Source organism: Haliotis cracherodii, unplaced genomic scaffold (genome assembly GCF_022045235.1).
Source record: "Haliotis cracherodii isolate W230 unplaced genomic scaffold, xgHalCrac1.p SCAF_15, whole genome shotgun sequence".
Classification (NCBI taxonomy): Eukaryota; Metazoa; Mollusca; class Gastropoda; order Lepetellida; family Haliotidae; genus Haliotis; species Haliotis cracherodii.
This window is the reverse complement of record NW_027266270.1, coordinates 3192135-3216306: the sequence shown is the minus strand read 5'-3', so window position 1 is coordinate 3216306 and position 24172 is coordinate 3192135. Positions and strand designations below refer to the sequence as shown.

General features: G+C 40.7%; 1 protein-coding gene across 4 annotated transcripts in view; it reads left to right on the top strand.

Annotated features, from left to right (window-relative positions):
• The first annotated feature begins 13067 nt into the window (after nucleotides 1-13067).
• LOC139462174 (tumor protein p53-inducible protein 11-like) overlaps nucleotides 13068-24172 on the top strand; it is a 257602-nt gene continuing 246497 nt past the window's right edge. For all 4 annotated transcript variants that reach the window (XR_011653015.1, XM_071243713.1, XM_071243714.1 and 1 more), the window contains exon 1: nucleotides 13068-13507. Coding sequence is in view for 3 of the 4 variants with exons in the window: in XM_071243713.1 (XP_071099814.1) it covers nucleotides 13311-13507 (197 nt within the window). In the remaining variant the exon portion in view is untranslated. The remainder of the gene's footprint in view (nucleotides 13508-24172) is intronic.

Genomic DNA, 24172 nt, shown 5'->3' with positions numbered 1-24172 from the left:
ATGTTGTGTTGGTGTTTAGTAATTCAACATTTGGACATCTCCTGGGTACCATGTTGTGTTGGTGTTTAGTAATTCAACATTTGGACATCACCTGGGTACCATGTTGTGTTTGTGTTTAGTAATTCAACATGTGGACATCTCCTGGGTACCATGTTATGTTGGTGTTTAGTAATTCAACATTTGGGCATCTCCTGGGTACCATGTTGTGTTGGTGTTTAGTAATTCAACAATTGAACATCTCCTGGGTACCATGTTGTGTTGGTGTTTAGTAATTCAACATGTGGACATCTCCTGGGTACCATGTTGTGTTTGTGTTTAGTAATTCAACATGTGGACATCTCCTGGTTACCATGTTGTGTTTGTGTTTAGTAATTCAACATGTGGACATCTTCTGGGTACCATGTTGTGTTTGTGTTTAGTAATTCAACATGTGGACATCTCCTGGGTACCATGTTATGTTGGTGTTTAGTAATCCAAAATATCCGAATCTTTGAGTTGCATACTGAAAATATAAGGCATTCATTTTTGCAACCCAGCGGTATTCAAGCATTGGTGTCAACATTCCGTAATTCAAAATGTCGACATTCAGTAACACAACATGTCGACATCCCAGGGTCAGAATTCAACATTTGGACATCTCCTGGGTACCATGTTGTGTTGGTGTTTAGTAATTCAACATGTCGATATCTCCTGGGTACCATGTTGTGTTTGTGTTTAGTAATTCAACATGTGGACATCTCTTGAGTACCATGTTATGTTGGTGTTTAGTAATCCAAAATATCCGAATCTTTGAGTTGCATACTGAAAATATAAGGCATTCATTTTTGCAACCCAGCGGTATTCAAGCATTGGTGTCAACATTCCGTAATTCAAAATGTCGACATTCAGTAACACAACATGTCGACATCCCAGGGTCAGAATTCAACATTTGGACATCTCCTGGGTACCATGTTGTGTTGGTGTTTAGTAATTCAACATGTCGACATCTCCTGGGTACCATGTTGTGTTTGTGTTTAGTAATTCAACATGTGGACATCTCTTGAGTACCATGTTATGTTGGTGTTTAGTAATCCAAAATATCCGAATCTTTGAGTTGCATACTGAAAATATAAGGCATTCATTTTTGCAACCCAGCGGTATTCAAGCATTGGTGTCAACATTCAGTAATTCAAAATGTCGACATTCAGTAACACAACATGTCGACATCCCAGGGTCAGAATGAGTTTGCCTTCACAAATTGTAGCCCATTGTATTACCTCAATGCTTGGAGTGAATGAGTTAGTATCTGAGTTTGGTGTTACGCTGCTTTTGGAGAAATTCCAACAATATCAGGGCGGCGGACACTAGAAATAGGCTTCACACATTGTACCCATGTGGGAATCAAACCAGGGTCTCTGGCTAAGATCAGTGAACAGTTGAACCAGTAGGCTACCCCACTGCCCCATTAAGCTTGGATGTGTGCAGAAATAATTTAATTATGTGCTCATAGGGAATGAAGGTCTAGACCCCAGAACCCCTGTTGGTTTAAGAACAATGTGTACGTTTTTAATAAATATTCTTCAGGCTGGGATAAATTAGTGGAGGAAAAATATGGTTTTTGAGTGAATTTATGATTCAGTTCATCTTTAAACCATCATGATTCATCTTATTCAGAAATGGAATCCTAATTGTTTGTTTCATAATTATGTGTAGAACCAAGAAATATATATATTTTCTGTGTCTGACCTTCGGTTCAGCTTAACCAACAAATCAAGGAAAGGAAGTATGCAAGAGAAAAATGGCCATCAGAGATATCCATGGAATGTTTGTTTCCTCGACTAAGCACTGCGCCTCTCGTCACATTGCCTGATACCAGACTAATGTTGGTGATACCCTGGGAATAGCCCCAGGGGAGACAACCTTGGTCTGGTAAGCCGCGAGAGCACAAGGGACGCCTCTGACAGTCTGCCACTCCAAATATTACATCTTTGTAGATTCCTCTCTCCAGCTTGAAGACGCTAAAACTCACTGATTTAGAACATGTTCACATGATGGGCGATGTCTATAATGAAACCAAACTGAATGCTTGCTGAAGCTGGATGATATTCAGCGCTGCATCATTAAGCCATCCTTCGACCACAGGCTTCCTGATCAGACGATGGCAGTAAAAGATCTTGACATGATTAGGGATTTCAAAGCCACACAGACATCGGGTTCCTGCAGGACGAATAAGTTCAGTATTTAATGATCAGACTATCTTTTTTCAAGTTTTAGTTCATGGCATTGTTTTGTGTAATTAATAAGGAAAATATGGGAGCACGCTCTGGCTTTGTGGCTTGGAGAGGATCTATATCCCTGTTTTGAATTTTTGCTATTTTTTTAGGCCTCTTCATCAGAAACTGGCTGGAAGTAACAAGCCATTTCACATCCTGCTAAAGGCCTTGTCAATACTTCACATCGTGTATGGGCGAGGGGAATAAGAAAGGTTTGATTAAGACATGCATCCCGGAGGCTATCAGGTGTCTCTGTACCTTGGTGGCTTGACACTGCCAATCAATAGGCTACATGATTTACACATTATGAATGCTACATTTGCCACACATAAAGAACTGGTACAAATAATATAAAACTGATTTGTTGAGAATCTATCAGCAATACGTGGGGGGGAGGATTCCTGGTTAGGATTGGTCCCTAGCAACCTGAGGCGACTTTATGGAATGGATGGGCAGGGTGGTGACTTGGTGGATGTCTTGTTAAAGTACCCCAATGGTGTGGATTGTTGTTCATGATAGCTATCACTGGATTGTCTGGTCCAGACTGGATTATTTACAAGCACTTTTATTTTCCACAGCTACCACAACAACAAGCACAGCATACCACAATAACTACCACAGCATACCACCGCGACCACCACAACAACCACAGCATACTATCACAACCACAGCATACCAATACAACTATGACAACTACCACAGCATTCCACCATAACAACCACAGCACATCAACACAACCATCACAACTACCTTGCATACCACCGTAACTGCCACAGCATACCACCACAGCATACCACCACAACTACCACAGCATCCCACCACAACAACCACAGCACATCACCACAACCATCACAACTACCATGCATACCACCGTAACTGCCACAGCATACCACAACAACCACAGCATACCACAACTACCTCAACCACCACAACACACCACCACAACAACCACAGCGTACTACAACAACTATCACAGCGCACCACCATAACTTCACAGCACACCACCATAACTATCACAGCACACCACCATAACTTCACAGCACACCACCATAACTTCACAGCATACCGTCACAACTACCAATGCATACCACCACAACAACCACACCACACTACCACAACTACCACACCACAACCACTGCAACCACCACAGCATATATACCACTGCAACTACCACAGCGCACCACAGAGACTACTGGAGCATGCAACAGCTCTCTGACTTCCTGGTCTGGAATAACTCAGAAGTATCCCCTTCTTGCAGGCTATCAGATTTAGCCAGTGTATTTCTGGTATGTTAGCTCCAATTAACAGAAAAAAACTTGCTAGACTTGGAGAGAAGACCTGTCCATGTGCACACAACGAGATGGACTATTGTTCCTTGCTTCACTTGGTCTAAGAAGACCGCATCCTTAAACTGAATCTTCCACATTGTGGTGGTTACCATGGTAATGCCCACAGTGCCTATAGCAGTATAGGTCACACTGAAACGTGAACATCACCTGGTCCGAGGTTGTCCGAGTTTGTTCCCCCCTTTCAAACCCAGAATGTGGGATCTGTCCACCCCTTTCACCTCCTGAATGTGGAATCTGTTCCCCCCCCCATTACACCCAGAATGTGGGATCTGAAATGTGGCTTGCAGAGCATGCTCAGTTAATATACGTCTACCTAACTGTTATGGGTCTTCCCTTGTGTATACATCTGTAGATCTGTAGTTTTATCTGTCGCTTGAGTAGACTGCTCCATCATATAGTGCATTAGGAATTGTCGCCATGTTGTTAACAGAAACCTCAGGAAACCTAAAAACTGATTGTGTCAATGTATGGAGCTTATTTAAAGTTGTTTCTGCTCTGTGACCTCATGTGTTTGTTTGTTTGTTTGTTTGTTTGTTTGTTTGTTTGTTTAAAGCAGAACTCAGCAATATACCAACTATATGAAGGCAGCCTGTAAATAATTTAAGTCTGGACTCAGACAATCCAGTGATTCACATCATGAGCATCGATCCATTCAGTTAGAATACGATAGTCGCCTGCTACAGCAATCATAGGCTGCTTAAGACCTATTCTACCCTAGATCTTCACGGGTCGTATATTTATTGGATGATATTGCAACTTAAAAGAACAGTAATAGGCATTAATGTGAGGGGAAGAATTATGAAGGATTATCGATATGAAAATTGTGTCATTGATATCTTACATTTTGTGATGAAATATAGTTTAGTTTACCGAAACAGACTTGTTAATTGCCGAAGTCGGAAAGCAATCCGCCAATCATGTATAGTATTCCTTAATTGTCATTTACTAATTGGGCAAAAAGTCCCTGGCTAAAGGTAGAATTTGAAACAGAAACAATGCCAACATAGCCTTTTAGTAATGTTGTTTTCATTGACATTTAAATCTGGAAAGGAAGTCATAAAATGAAATGAAAACCTATCTATACATTTGAGCTCTGATCCATTGAGTGTCAAGTGTCAAAAAATACTAAAACAACTTAAGATCAATGAGAATTTAATGCAATTTAAAAAAGATTATTCTGCGAACTTGATGTTTAGTTAAATACGGATCTCTTTCATTCTGAAATGTTCCAGTGCAAAATGAATGAGGTTTTCCACAACTCTCATCGGTCAGCTGAAACTACCTTTGTATCATGTCAGCAATTACTGCAGCTTGAAATCGTGATGGAAAATCATTGCAAGATCTATGTATGAACAATTTCACTCTTCCTCAGCTATTATATTCACAAATTAACACCTTTATTCATGTACTGCTTCTAAATTCTGTTCAGTACGCTATTTTTGTTATCTTAAAGGGAAACAACACCCCAACTTTGAAAGTATTGAAATATTGATCATCTTTTTCTTTTCGGATTCAAAATTTGCTTATAATGGACTATAATCTCAACTGGTTTGTGAATGCGAATACATCTGTATGCAATAAAGGACTGCAGCCAAACTGACTTGTGTTTTTGATTAATGCATGCGCTTGAATGGGTGGAGCTATATTATGCACAGTAAAAAAGCTACATCGTATACCTTCAGAGAATTTAGGTAAACAAACAGGTGATAACAAACTTTGTTAATAAAAATGTGAAATTTGAGATAAATTATCACTAGACATGATGATATACCATTTCAATTGTACTTTCTGTTCTTCCTGGTATTGTTTTATTTTCAGACATACAGATTACCATTGGGTATTGTCTCATAAACTTAGCCAGAAATAACAATCAGCTAAGTGCACATTTTCCACCAATCTTTTGGTGAATTTGTTTAAAAATATTCAATATTATAACTTGATGCCTACTTTTGATACAATGGTCGGATGCATTGTATCTGAAACTATCGATTTATTTTAGTTGCAGCTTTCACTATATATATTTTAAAATAACCATAAGCAAACCACTTTGGAACGACTCGTTGCTATTGCAGGATTAATTTACGTATGAGGCCAGCATTCTTGCTAGAGCGAATGAATGAAAACAAAATCTGAATATCTGAATTACAGGCTGGTTCCTTGTTGGAGGAATGTATCCGTCAATAGCCACATAAAGGAACAAAATCCCATGCATCTGAAACTACACAAAGAAACTTGTTCGATGTCACATGTCTTTGTAACTATCTATTTTAAATACATACAGTATTTCGGAATATTATAACCTGTGTTTGTCTTTCAACTGATCATGTAAGTTTGTTTCAGGTGTTTCACAGAGGTGTCATATGTATCATTGGTAACCTGAGATCGCGCACGTGACACCAATGTTCTTAAGGTCAATGTTCTTTAGAAAAATCCATTTTGTTGGATAACAATGAGCAATCAATCAATGTATTATCGACTAATTCTTTGAACAAAGTATGTTGTTTTTACATCGGCACTTCACTGCCACGTGCGTATTACATAACATGTAATACATTCACCACATCAGACTTGTTGTCAGATAGACAATAAACACGATTTTATAACCAGATAGTATAATAATGGGACTGCGTATTTCAGTTTGGATTTGTTGTCTGTATTTCCGGTGTTACATGCTCGAGGTGATCAGCTGATTAAGTTTTTTGAGATGGGGAAAAACATTTATTTAAAATGTAAGTCAATTTGGGGAGCCAATTGTTACCTTCCGCTATAACCAAGGTATTAAGGGTGAATACTAAATATGATTTGAAAGTGACACTTGAGTTTAATCTTTTTGTTCATACATCCAGCATCTCAGATATGAGGTGGGCTTGACCAAAATGCAAATGTCCAATTGGCAAAAAAATATTTCAGAATCTCTATTTGTAACCAAACACGAGAACATTGAAATCTGAACCACTGATTGCCACATGTCCTTGACATCCCCACAGGCAGGGGTGAATGTTATTGAGTTATTCTACACAGTCTTTGTCAGGTAATCTGAGTGGTCTTCACACTTATTATACCTGTAATAACGCCAGTACCTGAAGACCAAGCAAATGACGACAATGACAAGGGTGTAGGGTTAGTACCATGAAACATGGATGACAACAAGGGAGTAGTCATTGGTGTATTATATGCAAATTGCCTGAAAAATGATAGTCATTTCTGTTTTGAGTCTATAACTGAACTTAATTATTGAGAAAACAATATATGCACGTTTTTTCGTATCCAAAACTACATAATTATAACAAATGTTATGTTTGGGATAACACTTTCTCAGTAAAATACAGTTTCTAGTACTTTGGGGGTTACATTCCATACTGGATTCGAACCCATGCTGCCAACCAAAAAGTAATCTGTTCTTTACTAAGAAAGTGTTTTCCCAAATATAACAATGGCATTTTATGTTTGTATATAATTATATATACACATTTACACGCGCAGACAAATTTGCAAGATGAAAGGTTTTAGTAAGTGTCATTGAATCAAATGCGTGCATTCAAGGGGATTGCTCAAAGTTACTTCTCCAATATTTATGGATAATTGCTTGATATTTAGTTATGGATTATTGATCTCTATTATCTATATTGATAGCCAGCCCTAATTACTACTATATATCACAATGTCCATTGCAACATTGACACAATGTGGCTACTGATTGTGGACATGTCAGCACCAAGTGTTATTCCAACTGAAAAACGTGCAATGTCTGACATAAGATGATCTCTCCAGGTTCAGTATAACATGGAAATGAGTTGCCAAGGTGATGTTGTTAACTGAAGAGCTGTAACTTACTCTAGGCTATTAACAGTTGTGTGGAATATACTGCTGTCGACAGTAGATAAAGTCTGATCAAATCTCTGGATACCATACTGATGTTTACTGTGGTACAAATAATGACACGACTGACTAGATAACACAGAGTCCATAGTTCCAGACTCATAATGTATTCTTCACAACTTATCTCAGGGACATCAAGGTGTGGGCATTGTATGACAGAATCTGTAGAGGTGCTGTCATACAAATAGTATTTGACACTTTTTTCATTTGTATTTAATTTTGACCATGTGATTTCTAAGCCTAACAAACAAAACCAACAATTGTGAAAGTGTTTTTAATTTAATTTTTCAACATAATCTCCCTGCTTTTCAATACACTTCTCATATCAATAGGGAAGCTTTTCAATTCCAGTCAGGAAGAATTTTTCTGAAGCCCATTCATGGCAGCTTTGAGGTCATCGTTGTCGTCATAGCACAACCTGTTTCTTTCAGTTGAGGAAACAGGTGGAAATCACTTGGTGCCAGGTCTGGCGTCAGTATGGGGGGTGAGGAAGCTCTTCAAACCCACGTTGTGGCACAGCAGCCTTTACAAGTCGAGAGGTGTGAGAAGAGGCATTGTCATGAAGTAGTAGAACTCAAGCAGTCAGCATTCCTCGACTGCTTTTCTTTGATCGAATCTCTCAGGCGATGAAGCAAATCAGTATTGTAGGCACCTTTAATCTTCTATCTAAGAAATCAACAAGGATCACACCCTTTGCACCCCAGAAAACAGGGGCCATAACATTCTTCACTGATCTTGAAGACTTGGATTTCTATGGTGCCGTAGAAGTGGAATGGTGTCATTCCATGGATTGACCTTTTTACTCAGGATCATAGTGGTAACCCCGTGTTTCATAACCTGTTACTAATCTCTTTTTGAATTTGACGAAATCCTCCTCAATTAGCTCTAAATTTTCTCTGGCAGTGTCAGTTTCCTTAAGATCAGAATTTAGAACGTTTGGTACCCAACAGACAGATATCTTATTCCATCTGTAAATGTTCCTGAATAATAGTTTCAATGGATCCATGGCTTAGACCTGTGTCTTCCTCAAGTTCAGCAATGGTTATGCATCTGTCTGACAGTACAAGTTTTTCTATCTCCTTGATTGAATCTTCATTGACTTGATGACTGCTAGGTTCTCGTTCTTTTCCATTTCTGTGTTCATTTGAACCCCTATCACATTCAACTGGCTGACACTAATATACAAACAGCCTCAACAGACGGAATACACTTGCAATGAACTAGTCAAACAGTGTACTACATTGACTAGTTCACTTTGTTATGGCCCATAGTTGAAAGTTAGTCAGGCTTAGAACTTTTTGACCAGCCCTCGTATTCTGATATTCTTAGAGCGGAAGAGAGGTGACACCTGGGACCCGTTCCACAAAGCAATCGTAGCTTGATTATTTGCATTATGCTTGTTGTAAGAGGCGACTACAGGATCGGGTGGTCAGGCACGCTGACTTGGTTGATGCATGTCATCGTATCCCAATTGCGTAGATCAATGCTGATGATGTCAATCACTGGATTGTCTGGTCCAGACTTGATTATTACAGACTGCCATCACATAGCTGGATTATTGTTGAGTGTGGGGTTAAACAGCAAATAAACAAACAATTTGTGTAACAGTTTGTTTTTGTTTGTTTTCTTCATTTGTTGTAATAAACAGTCATGCAGGTCGAGTCGAGTTGTCATTCAAGGCCACCTTATTTCAGAGAAACAAATTGTATGGTGTCGAAACAAATTGTAACTCTGACTGAATCTTGTTTCTATAAGTTGTTGTCAACTGTGTTAACAACGGTTGAAAGAATTCTGTATTCCTCACACAAGTTGAGTTGCACATTTTCACTCCAACATCTAGTGAGTGAGTGAGTGAGTGATTTGGATTTAACGCCACTTTTAACAGTATTCCAGTCATATCACAGCATGTCGGCTAAATGTGGGAGGAAAGCCCGAAGTGATGCAGGTCTGAGACGTTTACCACTTCGGATATGGTGCTGACAATCCTAGAAACATAATCGGGACGAACCAGGATTCGAACCCACAATCATAGGTTTCTGGCGTGCCTAAGGGACCCAAACCTGCACAGCGAATCGCAGCGCCTTAGACGGCTCAGCCACCCATGCCCCCCAACATCTAGACAGCATGCTAACGACGCTATCAGTTTCACTACAGTAACTGTATACTGATGTTAGATACATGTCCAATAGTATCTATTATCTTGGCACTCAAGTCTCGATCACGCTGCTCAACTGGAAATGATACCAGGGAGCTCCATATCATGTTCCGCATCATGAAGATGACACGTGTCAGGATGTTGTGTCTGTCTTTGTTACAACTTATCATTGTTGTGAAAGTAAATTGTGCTATTGATCAGCTGTTAATAATAGCATATGTGACCACCAGGAGAAAAGGGGCATCATGGGCTCTAGGATACAATTGTCCTATGATGTCATAAAGACGTTTACTTCAGTGGAGATAAATGTGTGTGATGTCATGTATGTCTGTAATAAATATAAATTGACGCTTGTGGGTTGTATTTTTGTGTTCCGAAGATGATGTAGTTTTAAAACATGATGAAAAGTCAAAGTGTGATTTGTCACCCATAAGGTGCCGGTCTCATGGTTTGTCACATATTAATTAACACAATGGATTCAGGTTTGTGTCCATATTGTGTTCACATCCACTCAGCCAGATTGTGTTCACTTCCACTCAGCCAGATTGTGTTCACTTTCCCTTGGCCAGATTGTATTCACCTCCACTTGGCCAGATTGTGTTCACCTCCAATTGTCCAGATTGTGTTCACCTCCAATTCGCCAGATTGTGTTCACCTCTTCTTGATCTGATGGAGTTCACCCTCACTTGGCCAGATTGTGTTCACCCCCTCCTAGATTGTGTTCACCCCCTCCTAGATTGTGTTCACCCCCTCCTAGATTGTGTTCACCCCTCCTAGATTGTGTTCACTCCCTCCTAGATTGTGTTCACCCCTCCTTGATTGTGTTCACCCCTTCTTCTAAGATTGTGCTCAGTTCCACATACCCACTCAGGCTTTAGCTCACTTTGGCTCCTGATCCCAAATGAGCTCCTGTCTAAGGCCTATCTTCAGGAAATGTCATCTGTTGTAGTCGTCCTGTAGTGGGGGCCCACATTGTCTCATCTGCGACTGCTGGACCAATGATGGTGAATCTCGACATGTCCCCACCATTGATGACATCAATGCAGTTTCTTCAAAGGTTGTGATCAATTTTGTGCTTTTTCTTCAGAATTAAATGCTTAGAATGTTGAAAAAGAGTTTTTTTCTCTCAGACTCAAAGATCCAGATTATTTAAACTTTGTGAGTTAAACTTTGTAATGGTATTGCCTGGAAGTAGTTTTTTAGACACAATCAGGACGCGCATTCAACTCCGTCTGATGTGCATGATGCTGCAAAAAGAATGTCCGACTTACATTTTCTCTGAAACATTCTTTGATGTTAAATCTCTGACAGGCATGAATATTGAAAGTTATTGTTTGTTCAGCATTTGGCTAAACATCCTATCAACATGCAGCTGGTTGTCAGTCCCCCGAGACGTCACAAGAAAACAAACATTTTGTGAAGGAAATCGGACTCCTGCACGGCAAGATTCAGTGGGTTCATCTTATGTAGACCAACACTTAGTCAATTAAAACATTGATTTTTTTTTTGAAAGAACCTTTCCTCTTCTGCTGTTTTCATATGCTGTTGCATATGCTGCTGTTAGTCAATGAAACTAGACTGGGTCAGTTTGATCTAGACTTCCTAGACTTTTAGCAAAAGCAAATACCTAAAAAATATATATTCCACAGTCATGGTGCAGGACTACATCTTATGTTGTCTTAGATTATACAGCCATACAGCGGGAGTATTTAGGCACCAGCCATACAATGGGAGTATTTAGGGACCAGCCATACAATGGGACTATTTAGTGTCCACCAATACAACAAGAGTATTTAGGGACTAGCCATACAATGGGAGTATTATGGGACTAGCCATACAATGGGAGTATTATGGGACTAGCCATACAATGGGAGTATTTAGGGTCCATCAATACAATGAGAGTAGTTATGTCCCTTTGTTTTCTGGATCAACTGGTTCTAATCCCGGACCATCCTGGTTGTTAGTCTTGGTTTGTCTGCACCAACCCATGCTCATAGCTGCACCCAAGTGGTCTTGATTTCACTCCTGGCTTTCCTCCCACATTTAACTGACTGTTTAGCTAAAATGTGGTTAAACTAAAATACTGTCTCAATGTTGCTAAACCTAATTCACACTAACAACCTTTGTAGCATTTTTAAGTTGTGTACTTTCAAATATGCTCTGAAATACTACTGAATATTACAAAACTGTCTAAATTACTTCTAAATAAACTATACACTTATTTAAATATATTGATATTTAAATGCTATGCTGGTATGATGCTACTGTTTAATATTGCATTGTCTGCCACTTCAAAAACATATATGCCAGATTCACCCTGATTGTTTCTAGGTTTGTCTGCACTATACCTGCACTTATATAGCGATGTGCATGCATGATCACCAAAGAGGTAAACATGACATGGATCTTTTCTCCGACTTAACTCACAACATATAATTGAATGGTTAAACTGTTCAAAGTGAAGTTAAACCAAACTCACTCACTCATAAACCTTACCCGTGAAGATTCGGGGTAGAATAGGTCTTCAGCAACCCATGCTTCCCGTAAAAGGCGACTATGCTTGTTGTAAAAGGCGACTAACAGGATAAGGGTGGTTGATGCATGTCATCGATCCCAATTGCATGGATCAATGCTCATGATATCAACCACTGGATTGTCTAGTCCAGACATGATTATTTACAGACAGCTGGAATAGTGCTGAGTGCGGCGTTAAACAACAAACAAACAAACAAACAAACAAACACTCATAAACCTGTACTACTCAGGAATACTATTCCATAATCCCATACTGTTTTAAAGTTCTATCCTCCCTGCCGGGATATTGCTGGAATATTGCTGGAATCATAAAACCCCACTCACTCACTCACTCACTCTAGGATTTCCTACAGCGCTTCCTCTATGATTTGTGATGGAGTTTCCTGCTGGGACTTCCCTGTAGCTAATAGCTGAAATATCAGCTACAAGACATTCCACGTGTCTCTATGTTAGGGTCCTGGAGATTTAATTATGTGCAACATGTTTTATTTTCACATCTTCAAATTCAGCTTTTCTAAACTTTGATCCACTTAAACCTGCAGGCTGTGCAGAGTGAACAGTTATCATCAAGTTGGAAGTGGATATCTGAAGTTTCTTGTGTCCATATTGATTAGAATTCATTGCATTGATAAGAAGCTTGGACAAATGTGGAGGAATTTACTTTAGCATGAGGAGAATAATTGTATGGGCAGTAATTAGCAGTAATTAGCAGTAATTGGCGCCATGGGGTGCTGGCTGTGGGGAGAAGGATTGTAGAGATGTCTCTCCGGGACGAGGATGAGTGTGGTAGCCCGCCTGCCGACTGTATCTGCAGAGGATAGAATGTATTGATTAGCAACGGAACAGGTAGCGGCTCTGGTGCCAACTCTGGTGGACCTCACTCGCTCACACAGATGAGCATAGAAAGCTGGAACTCTGCGACACTGTCGTCAACTGCATCTCGGAGCTGCCTGGTGTCTGCTGGCTCGCTTGCTTGCTTGCTCGCCTCTCCAGTAGGTAGTCGGGCGCTTGCTGTACAAAAGGAAGATTTGATTTATCTTTCCAGTGCTGCTGATTTTATTGCTTTCCCTTCTTTGGAGGAGTCGTTAACAGAGGGTGGTGGTAATTGTCGTGCGGACATAGTGGCTCTGGTGTAGGAGTATGAGCACACACACCTTACAGGATAGGAGTTCTCAACCCAGTACCGCCCACACCTCCACCACCAGTACCACCACTTCAAAAATGGCGCCACCAGCAGGAGTGGATGAGAAGAAAATAACCGCTCCCAGTGTGGACCACAGCGCGGATATCACCCCTGCGCCACCACGGAGGCTGCCCCATCTTCACAAGCTTGAAAAGTAAGTTACAACTTGTGTTTACATGCTTCGTAGATCACAACACAACTTAAACAGGAAACGAATTGGTTTGATGGAATCCCATCAACAAGAAAGTTGCATTAAAGTTTTCCACAAATATGGAAAGTTGGTATTTGTGTGCTGTGTTGATCTGTTTAGAAGTCCTGATTTGTCAGTGTGCTGTTATGCCTAGTGTGTGTTAAATCAGTATTTTGAGATGGCACCAACTGACAGTGTTTGGCATTACCATTACCATTACCAGACAAACCAATTATGGCTATATTTATTCTACTGTTTATCTGATTTGACATTTACAGTGTAAACATGGAGAACTCTTGATAGTGTGTGGGTGTCAGTGCCCTTTCTTTCACATGACAATGTATGGGTGGTGGCGCCCTTTCTTTCACATGACAGTGTGTGGGTGGTGGCGCCCTTTCTTTCACATGACGGTGTGTGGGTGTCAGTGCCCTTTCTTTTACATGACAGTGTGTGGGTGGTGGCGCCCTTTCTTTAACATGACAGTGTGTGGGTGGTGGCGCCCTTTCTTTCACATGACGGTGTGTGGGCGTTCACGCCCTTTCTTCCACATGACAGTGTGTGGGTGGTGGCGCCCTTTCTTCCACATGACAGTGTGTGGGTGGTGGCGCCCTTTCTTCCACATGACAGTGTGTGGGTGGTGGCGCCCTTTCTTCCACATGACAGTGTGTGGGTGGTGGCGCCCTTTCTTTAACATGACAGTGTGTGGGCACCATGTCTTTCACATGACAGTGTGTGGGTGTGCATTGTGACACGTCACACTATTGTACTATGTGATACATCACACTATTGTACTGTGTGATACAATGTCCACCATTGTACTGTGTGATACGTCACACCATTTTCCAGTGTGTTCAAGTGTCATGCTATTGTAATCCCCCGCTGTGATAATTACCTTTAGCAACATTAAACTATACTCTACTACATTTGATGCTGTTGTACTATTGTATTTTACCTGATACAATGTCACACTATTGTATTTTACCTGATATCATTTACATTTCTGCACTGACTACAATGAAACATTATTTAACTAGCTGATATCTTTTTTCAGAGCACAATTATTCTATTTCTTTTGAAGGAGCAATTACATTTCAGTGTTAGGGAAATCGACATAAATCGAAATTAAACTTTCTGCTTCATTAAACGTTTTGTTTCATCTCAACATTAAATGGGTTCCAACAGCAAACCATTATCCCCCCTCAATGGCTGGGTCAGCTTCCCTTTGAAGTAAATGCTGATGCGATAAGAAACAAGACAATTGGTTTTTAGTCAGCACCACAAATTATCTATTATATATTTAAGGCAGCTAAACTTGAGAGGTGGCATTTTTTGCAATTTGTTGACATTTATTTTGAGACGTGGTACCATAAACAAGTGCACATGCACTCATGCTCCTCGTTTCTCTGCTATAAAGAGGCACAATGACACAGTTGACATTTGTAGGCTCTTTAATCCCTGTGGCTTCTTTGTTCATGAATGTTTGTGAGATGTGTTGGTTCAATTGATCTGAGTGTATTGATTACTCACAATATTTACTGTTATGATTGTAAAAACTCTCTGCCTCTGGATCAGCTTTCACCTGCGATGATGTTCACCGTGCTTACCTTTCATTCACAAGAAATGTGACTTCATTTCATGATGAATGAACTGTGTCTTGTCGGAGCCTGCATGCGTGTGGTTTTGAGGGTGTGGTTGGGGTTTGCGGTTTTTGAGATAGGGGTGGTGGGTTTTCAGGATGGGTTTGGGGTAGTGGGATTTGGATGATGGGGTTGGGGTGGTGGGGTTTTAAGGTTGGGGTGGTTGGGTTTTAGAGGGTGGGGTTTTGAGGGTGGAGTTGGGGTGGTGGGTTTGTGTTTTTTTAATGGTGGTTTGGGGGTTGAGGTGGTGGGATTGGGGGTAGGGATTGGGGTTACTGGTCAAGTATCAAGATATATGAAGAACCTGAAATCCAATGCTGCAGACAAACAATGTCAACAAGGACGATTTTATTATTTGTGTCATTTTCTGTGTCACAATTGTTTGTTTGACCTATCCAAATGTGGCCCTACCTACAATAATCTTAATGACAAACTGAAAGTCATTTCAATTCTTGTATGAATACCAAAACATTTGCCTATAAATATTGTTAACATGTTGAACTATCCATCATTTAGCAGTAAAAGAATTACAATCATATATAGAGAAAGACTCGAGGTTTTACCAGACACAAAATTATTGTGTCCTTTCACACAACTTGTGATACAAATAATTCAGAGTGCAACACAAGAAATTATGACTGTTTTATCATTAAGTTTATCAAGGTTGTACTTTGTATGTCACATACACCTGACATTCCTCATCTGGTGAGAAATACTCTAAAAGTTAGGTGGCTTCGATCTGACATTACAAAATCCAGCTGTGACCGACTTCAGGTTTCTGAGCCAGGCAATGATATGACATAAAAGCATCTTGGAAATGAGGGAAGCGCGGTCCAGGTAGACAGATTTGGACCCAAAATATATTACTGAAAGCCTCCTGGACTCCAAAAAAACAGAGACCCAGGGAGACCCCTGACAACAAGGTTATGACAGCGTGTACTGTAGAGATGCAACTCTACCCTGTCGTATTGCTGAGGCATATGGCTGGACCATTTTCCCACATGCCCCTTTGAGACAGTGTGATGATGATGATGATGATGATGATGATGATGATGATGGCGATGACGACGACGACGACGATGATGATGATGATGATGATGATGATGATGATGATGATGGTGGTGGCGATGATGATGGTGGTGATGATGATGGTGGTGATGATGATGATGATGATGATGATGATGATATGTTTCCATGAAAAAGCAATTTTCTGGAATCATATCTTGTGTATATATTATATTGATCTTCTGCAGAAATACATTTGTATCTGTTTACAAAGTGACATACTCATTGAAAGACATGTACTTTTATGTCGTGGTTTGTTTTGAAAGTGTTTCTATGGTGACAGTTATTTGCCAATGCTTTCAATTACTTTACCTGCTTCACTGCATCAAGTGAATTGACAGAGTTCTTGTGATCATCTACAGGAATGTTATATTACAATCTCAAGCGATCTGATTGGCCTGCTGTCTTCTTGTAAAGACCTATAGAAGTCAGTTGGCCTGTAAACATATCAAGGCGCCATGACGTCACTTGTCACATCACACTTGCCCTGCATTTACTAATATATAGAGGTTCTCACACGAGTGTGTTTGGGGAGTGTGTAAGTATCATGTATTAGGAATAAATAATTTATCGGCAGGATAAAACCAATGGATAAAAAGGATATCCGTTGGGGTCATATGCGGATAGAGATGCAAATATCAAAGGTCAAATAGGGACTACTTTCAGTGTTTACAAACAAACATAGTGTTGCTCGAGTCAGAATTAACCATCGTGAATCTGGACAATTTCATTAAAATCAGATCTTAGTTCTCACTACCGCTAAACAAAGATCTGACGACATCACATTTGGGGCCACATCAGAACGACCTTTCATACGACCAATCAGAGCGTCGCTTACCAGATCATGAAAGTAACAGTCGGAATGTGATTTCTAATCCTGCAACCTCGAAAACTTTAACACCGGGTATTCCGAATGATAATTACGGGTTTAACAACTGAATCCATACAATCTAGATCATCTATTAGCCATTCAAGAATGTTCTTTTGTTCAGGTTTAAAATTTTTAATCGAGAATTTGTCAAAATATGTTTCGAAGCGTAGTCGCCAATTTGAAATTTAATGCCGTAAAGCAAGAGAAAGCTGCCTTCTGATTGTCATTCCATTGGTCAGTCAAAGTTTGTGCAAGGTAGTTCTGACGTGACCCGTAATGGGATGTCCTCAGATCTTTGTTTAGAGGTAGCGAGAACTAAGATCTGATTTTAATGAGACTGGTATCTGGAGAAACTACTGGGATAATGGCTGTCATTAGCAATAGAATAGTCTAATATACTGAAAATTAGTTTCTAACTGTGACCAATTTGAGGTATTTTACAAGTTTTGGTCAACTTGCTAAGGCTCGCTAAATACAGAGTTTTCATCCTATTACAGGATATTTAGCATCCCTAAACACACTCGCGTGATGACCTCGATATATTGGTGAATGTTTTTCAGTAAGAATTATGAGGCAGAGGGTATTGTGAGGCACAATGGCTGGTTAAGGTGAGGTGAGGTGAAATTGGGTTTAACGTCGTGTCCAAGATTATTGCACTTATATAGCGACGTGCATGCACGTGTGTGTGTGTGGCTGCTTGTACTAGTCCGGACTGATGCCGATTTATAGTGCTAGCCCACTGAGATACCATGCCGCAGTTTAACATGAATACCCCAATCAGACACAGTATACTGACTCCGAGCCGACCAGTCCTTGTTTCAGCCCCTTAATGCCAAGCGCCAAAAAGGGTAACAACAAGTACCATCTTTGAACCTCTTTTGGTATGATGCGGCTCGGATCGAACCCCGGACCTTCTGCGGTTCGGGCAAACGCTCTACCACTATACTACGGAGGTGGTCAATGCTGGTTATAGCCCTGACTACAATAAGGACTGGTGGTTACCGTGTGTGACCTCTCACAACATGCGTTGTTCCAATCTACAGTGTTCTTATTAATGCTATCATATCATTTTCACACTTTGACTTATAAACAAGCTCCCGTGATAAAGCAGGATGATTGAACATTGCCATAACACAATATTTACTCACTTACTCATCCATACAAATAAACATCCCAACACAAAGCAACATTTAATTCTATGAAGAATGCCAGCTCTCATTGCCGAGTGCGTAAATATTTATATTGTAATTGGGAAATGGAGATAAATGTCATTGGCTCCTCTTGCGAATATTGATCATGGTAATGAATTCCCTTTTAAGTCAAATTAGCAACATCTAACCTTTGTGATATCAATCAAATGTCGAAGCCTATAGTCAATAGAAACGATACAGAGATCTGAATCTGTGAATCTGTGAATCTGTGACCATATTCAAAACCATATTCACTCACTCACTGACTCGCTCACTCACTGACTCACTGACTCACTCACTGACTCACTCACTCCACTCACTCACTCACTCACTCACTCACTCACTCCACTCACTCCACTCACTCACTCACTCACTCACTCACTCACTCACTCACTCACTCACTCACCCACCCACTCACATCCTACACTTTTGATTCTCTGACGAACTCCAGCTCTCATTGTCGAGTCTCAACGTTAATCTTGTCGTTGTGGAATTGAGATAAATGTCTGTAACACCTCTTAGTTATAGAGAGGTAATTCAAAAGTGGCCTACGCGGCAACCTGTGTGATGTTATCAAGACTTATAATGTATCAATACATATTATCTCTACCAGACAGTGAATGTAAACCAAGAACCTGGCAATTCAGGATTTGAATGTTGGAACATATATTATTACTGTTTGATTGGCATTCTAGAAGTTGGTGAGTAAGTAAGAAAACGGTATAAGAATTTACATCAAAAACATCGCTATATGCAATAAGCCAGAAATTGTTATCCATAAAGTTGTACTTTTTCTTACGGGTGAATTTGGTCGTGGAGAGTAGGTGGATGGGTGATTGTGTTGGTCAGCTTGATTCCTGAGTCACTTGGGCTTCACACTGAAGCCTAATGTAGCACATGTGGTGTCTCCTTAGGCAAGCATCTTTTTTCAAAATGTGGCAGATGTTAGGATGGGATAGTACTGTGACCTTCTATTGCCTTATAAGGCAGCTTGGGTTGTACACTCCCGAGGAAGCTGAGAATGAAATTCAAGTTCACACAGATCCATTGACCAGCTTAATAATGTAGCACCTTGATTATGCTTTAGGGTGTTGATTTGTCACATTATTTGTTTGATGTGTAATACTCTTGTCTGGTCCAGGATCAAAGTCAATCACTGGTTTGTCTGGTCCGGGCTCAATGTCAATCACTGGTTTGTCTGGTCCAGGCTCAATGTCAATCACTGGTTTGTCTGGTCCAGGCTCAATGTCAATCACTGGTTTGTCTGGTCCAGGCTCAATGTCAATCACTGGTTTGTCTGGTCCGGGCTCAATGTCAATCACTGGTTTGTCTGGTCCAGGCTTAATGTCAATCACTGGTTTGTCTGGTCCAGTTCTTCATGTCAATCACAGGTTTGTGTGGTCCAGACTCAATGTCAATCACTAGTTTGTCAGGTCCAGACTCAATGTCAATCACTGGTTTGCCAGTAACTCCCTGGCCATCAGTTAAAGCAGACCCTGGCATTTGTATAAAACATGCCACCTACTTCAGCCACACACCGTTACCCTCCTGGGGCGGTCGGGTAGCCTAGTGGTTAAACCGTTAGCTCATCGCGCCGAAGACCCGGGTTCGATTCCCGACATGGTTACAATGTGTAAAGCCCATTTCTGGTGTCCCCCGCCGTGATATTGCTGGAATGTTGCTAGAAGCGGCGTAAAACCTCACTCACTCACTCACTCACTCACTCACTCACTCACTCACTCACTCTGCATCATTGATAGGATCCCTCACCAGGCAGTAACCACACTCCGTCACTAGCGTTGAATATCTGGTCCTTTGGTCCATGACCAGCAGCTGTAACAGAGGGTCTTCTATAAGTTAATGGACTTGACTCAAATACTCTTGTGGTGGTCGCTAACTGAGACAGAAATCAATACACATATCAGGCAACAAACAAACAGTGGAATTGATTTGTTCAAAAGTACAGTCGGTGTATCAGTTGTTTCTGAGGGTCACTCTGTGTCAACCACACTGGTCGCACTAATCAGCTGATGCATTTTTCTATTCTCCCTGTGCCAGTGATGAACTAGCCTTCACCATGGGGCATTCTAGACTGTGCTTTTCATAGATACATTACTTAACATTCAAAACTGATCAATCTGTTTATTCAGGTTTTGTTGAATGTTATTTACATTTGCGTCACCATGTGTTTCGTCTGTTAGTTTCTGCTGTCATCTTATGCTCTGACATTCTGTGAAGAGTTGTGTCCCTTACACGAGCCAGCATCCTATGATTGTCGTTTTAAGTCTGAGATACTCTCTAATTTTTTGTTTTTGAGCACCATGCTCAAATGTGTAATACCTGCATGACATCAAGCTTTCCTCCTATATTAAGCTCTCACTCACTCAATCGCGGCGGTTGGTAGTCCAGTGGTTAAAGCGTTCGCTTGTCATGCCTAAGGCTCGGCTTGATTTCCCACATTGGTACAATGTGTGAGTTCCATTTCTGGTGTCCCCCGCCGTGATACTGCTGGAATATTGCTAACAATGAAGTACAACCATACTCACTCACTCACTCACTCACTCACTCACTCACTCACTCACTCACTCACTCACTCTCCCATTACATCAGTATTGTGTGTGCTTCCAATTTAGATGTCACAAGGTAACATGTCCATCGATCCTGCTTTTGCTATCTTCTATACCTTGTCAGCATTAAAACACATCCTGGACATTCCGTGGTGTGTGCCACCCACTTTGCCTAGCCAGAACAATTAATGTGTCATGTTGTCAGCCACAATACTGCCTCCAGACCCGCCAGCCCTACACACACACACACACACACACACGAACAGACATAGATCTTGTGTAATGGCTTGCATGCCTACAGCAGAGCTTATAATAAACACGGACGGCCATTCTCTGACAGGTTAATTGTTGACTACTAATATCTGTCAGAGTTGGCAAGTGAGACAAATAGCGTGGAAGGAATCCATCATCGTGTGACCCGCTGTAAATCTTGCAGTGTCGTCGATGATGTCAACAGTGCAAGTGGAAGAATACTTAACACTGTGATACACTGTAAATTTGCAAACTGTGTCGATGTGAATAAAAACCAAGAATGGATGCAAATAATTTGCAGTCATGTCCTATAGGATGCAGAAGTGTAAGGGTGTTGGAATCATTAAAACCCACCGAATTTTAGACATTTGTGATATGCACATTCCTTGTTGTCCAAACAGGGAAAGTTACATCCATTGTTCAAGTAAAACTTGACAAATACTGTACAGTAAACTACAGTTATAGTGAACTCAAAGGGACCACACATTCTAGTTCGTTATAACCTTAATTCATTATAAGCGTACAAACAGCATATATACAGCAAATGGCAGGGACCTAAAAACCAGTTCCTTCTATCCACCAGTTCGTTATAAACGCGTTCGTTTTAACTGTAGTTTACTGTATTTGTTATTTGTTGTGTCACTGGTCACGTTGGGACCTCATTTCATGCCTAGGAAACTCAAAATGAACACTTAAGAATCCCCAGGATCTATGTAAGAGGTTGTAATATGTTGCCATGGCAGCCAGATGGTGTGGAGGTTTTCATGTTATCAACCATTGGTTGGCCTTGGAACAAGTTATCCAGGCTGTTGCTGGAATATTGCTGTCAACACTCAATCAATAACAATTTCATTGACAACAGACTGACATACAAGGGCATACAATAATGCCATATATAACAGAAGGGCATACCATAGATGCATTATAGAAGAGAAACAATATAATAATGCTATATACAACAGAAGGGATATAATAAATGCTATATACAACAGAAAGATATACATGTATAATAGTGCTATGTTCAGCGAAGGGATACAATAAATGCTATATACAACAAAGGCATACAATAAATACAATTACCAAGCATTATGCTCACGAAGCATCTAGATCGTGATTATTCCTATAGTTTTCTACATTGCCTGCACAGGGAGGGTAGATATTGGAGTTTGGCCTCATGTATATCATTAGCTTCTGTGTTCCGCCAGGTGCATCTGTATGGAAGGATGGTCGGGCCTGCTAGTGATGGCAGGATTAGCAATTTCCTGGTGGTGCTGCTTATGAATGAAGCTATTGACCACCCAGCCTCCCCACTGGCTCCAACCTCGATTAAAACTTTGTCTAAAAAAATATTTTATTTTGATAGAAACAAGCAACAACTTTTAAATTGACAAGAAACCCAGAGGGAGATGGAAGATTCAGATTCACTTTTGGCTAAAGCATTACAACGAGGGCTTGGCTCTTGAGTTGAATCACCTGTCTATCTGCAGCCAGGTATCTCACACTCACAAGAAAATAATTCCACTGAGTTGAATCACCTGCCTATCTACAGCCAGGTATCTCACACACGGAAGGAAGTAATTCCACTGAGGTGATTACAGCCAGGTATCTCACACACACAGAAGGAAGTAATTCCACTGAGGTGATTACAGCCAGGTATCTCACACTCACAGAAGGAAGTAATTCCACTGAGTTGATTACAGCCAGGTATCTCACACACACAGAAGGAAGTAATTCCACTTAGGTGATTACAGCCAGGTATCTAACACACACACAAGGAAGTAATTTCACTGAGTTGATTACAGCCAGGTATCTCACACACACACAAGGAAATAATTCCACTGAGTTGATTACAGCCAGGTATCTCACACACACAGAAGGAAGTAATTCCACTGAGCTGATTACAGCCAGGTATCTCACACACACAAGGAAGTAATTCCACTTAGGTGATTACAGCCAGGTATCTCACACACACAAGGAAGTAATTCCACTGAGTTGATTACAGCCAGGTATCTAACACACACACAAGGAAGTAATTTCACTGAGGTGATTACAGCCAGGTATCTCACACACACAGAAGGAAGTAATTCCACTTAGGTGATTACAGCCAGGTATCTAACACACACACAAGGAAGTAATTCCACTTAGGTGATTACAGCCAGGTATCTCACACACACAAGGAAGTAATTCCACTGAGTTGATTACAGCCAGGTATCTCACACACAGAAGGAAGTAATTCCACTTAGGTGATTACAGCCAGGTATCTCACACACACACAAGGAAGTAATTCCACTGAGTTGATTACAGCCAGGTATCTCACACACAGAAGGAAGTAATTCCACTGAGGTGATTACAGCCAGGTATCACACACACACAAGGAAGTAATTCCACTGAGCTGATTACAGCCAGGTATCTGACACACACACAAGGAAGTAATTCCACTGAGTTGATTACAGCCAGGTATCTCACACACACACAAGGAAGTAATTCCACTGAGTTGAATCACCTGCCTATCTACAGCCAGGTATCTCATACACGGAAGGAAGTAATTCCACTGAGTTGATTACAGCCAGGTATCTCACACACACACAAGGAAGTAATTCCACTGAGGTGATTACAGCCAGGTATCTCACACACACAGAAGGAAGTAATTCCACTTAGGTGATTACAGCCAGGTATCTAACACACACACAAGGAAGTAATTCCACTTAGGTGATTACAGCCAGGTATCTCACACACACACAAGGAAATAATTCCACTGAGTTGATTACAGCCAGGTATCTAACACACACACAAGGAAGTAATTTCACTGAGGTGATTACAGCCAGGTATCTCACACACACAGAAGGAAGTAATTCCACTTAGGTGATTACAGCCAGGTATCTAACACACACACAAGGAAGTAATTCCACTTAGGTGATTACAGCCAGGTATCTCACACACACAAGGAAGTAATTCCACTGAGTTGATTACAGCCAGGTATCTCACACACAGAAGGAAGTAATTCCACTTAGGTGATTACAGCCAGGTATCTCACACACACACAAGGA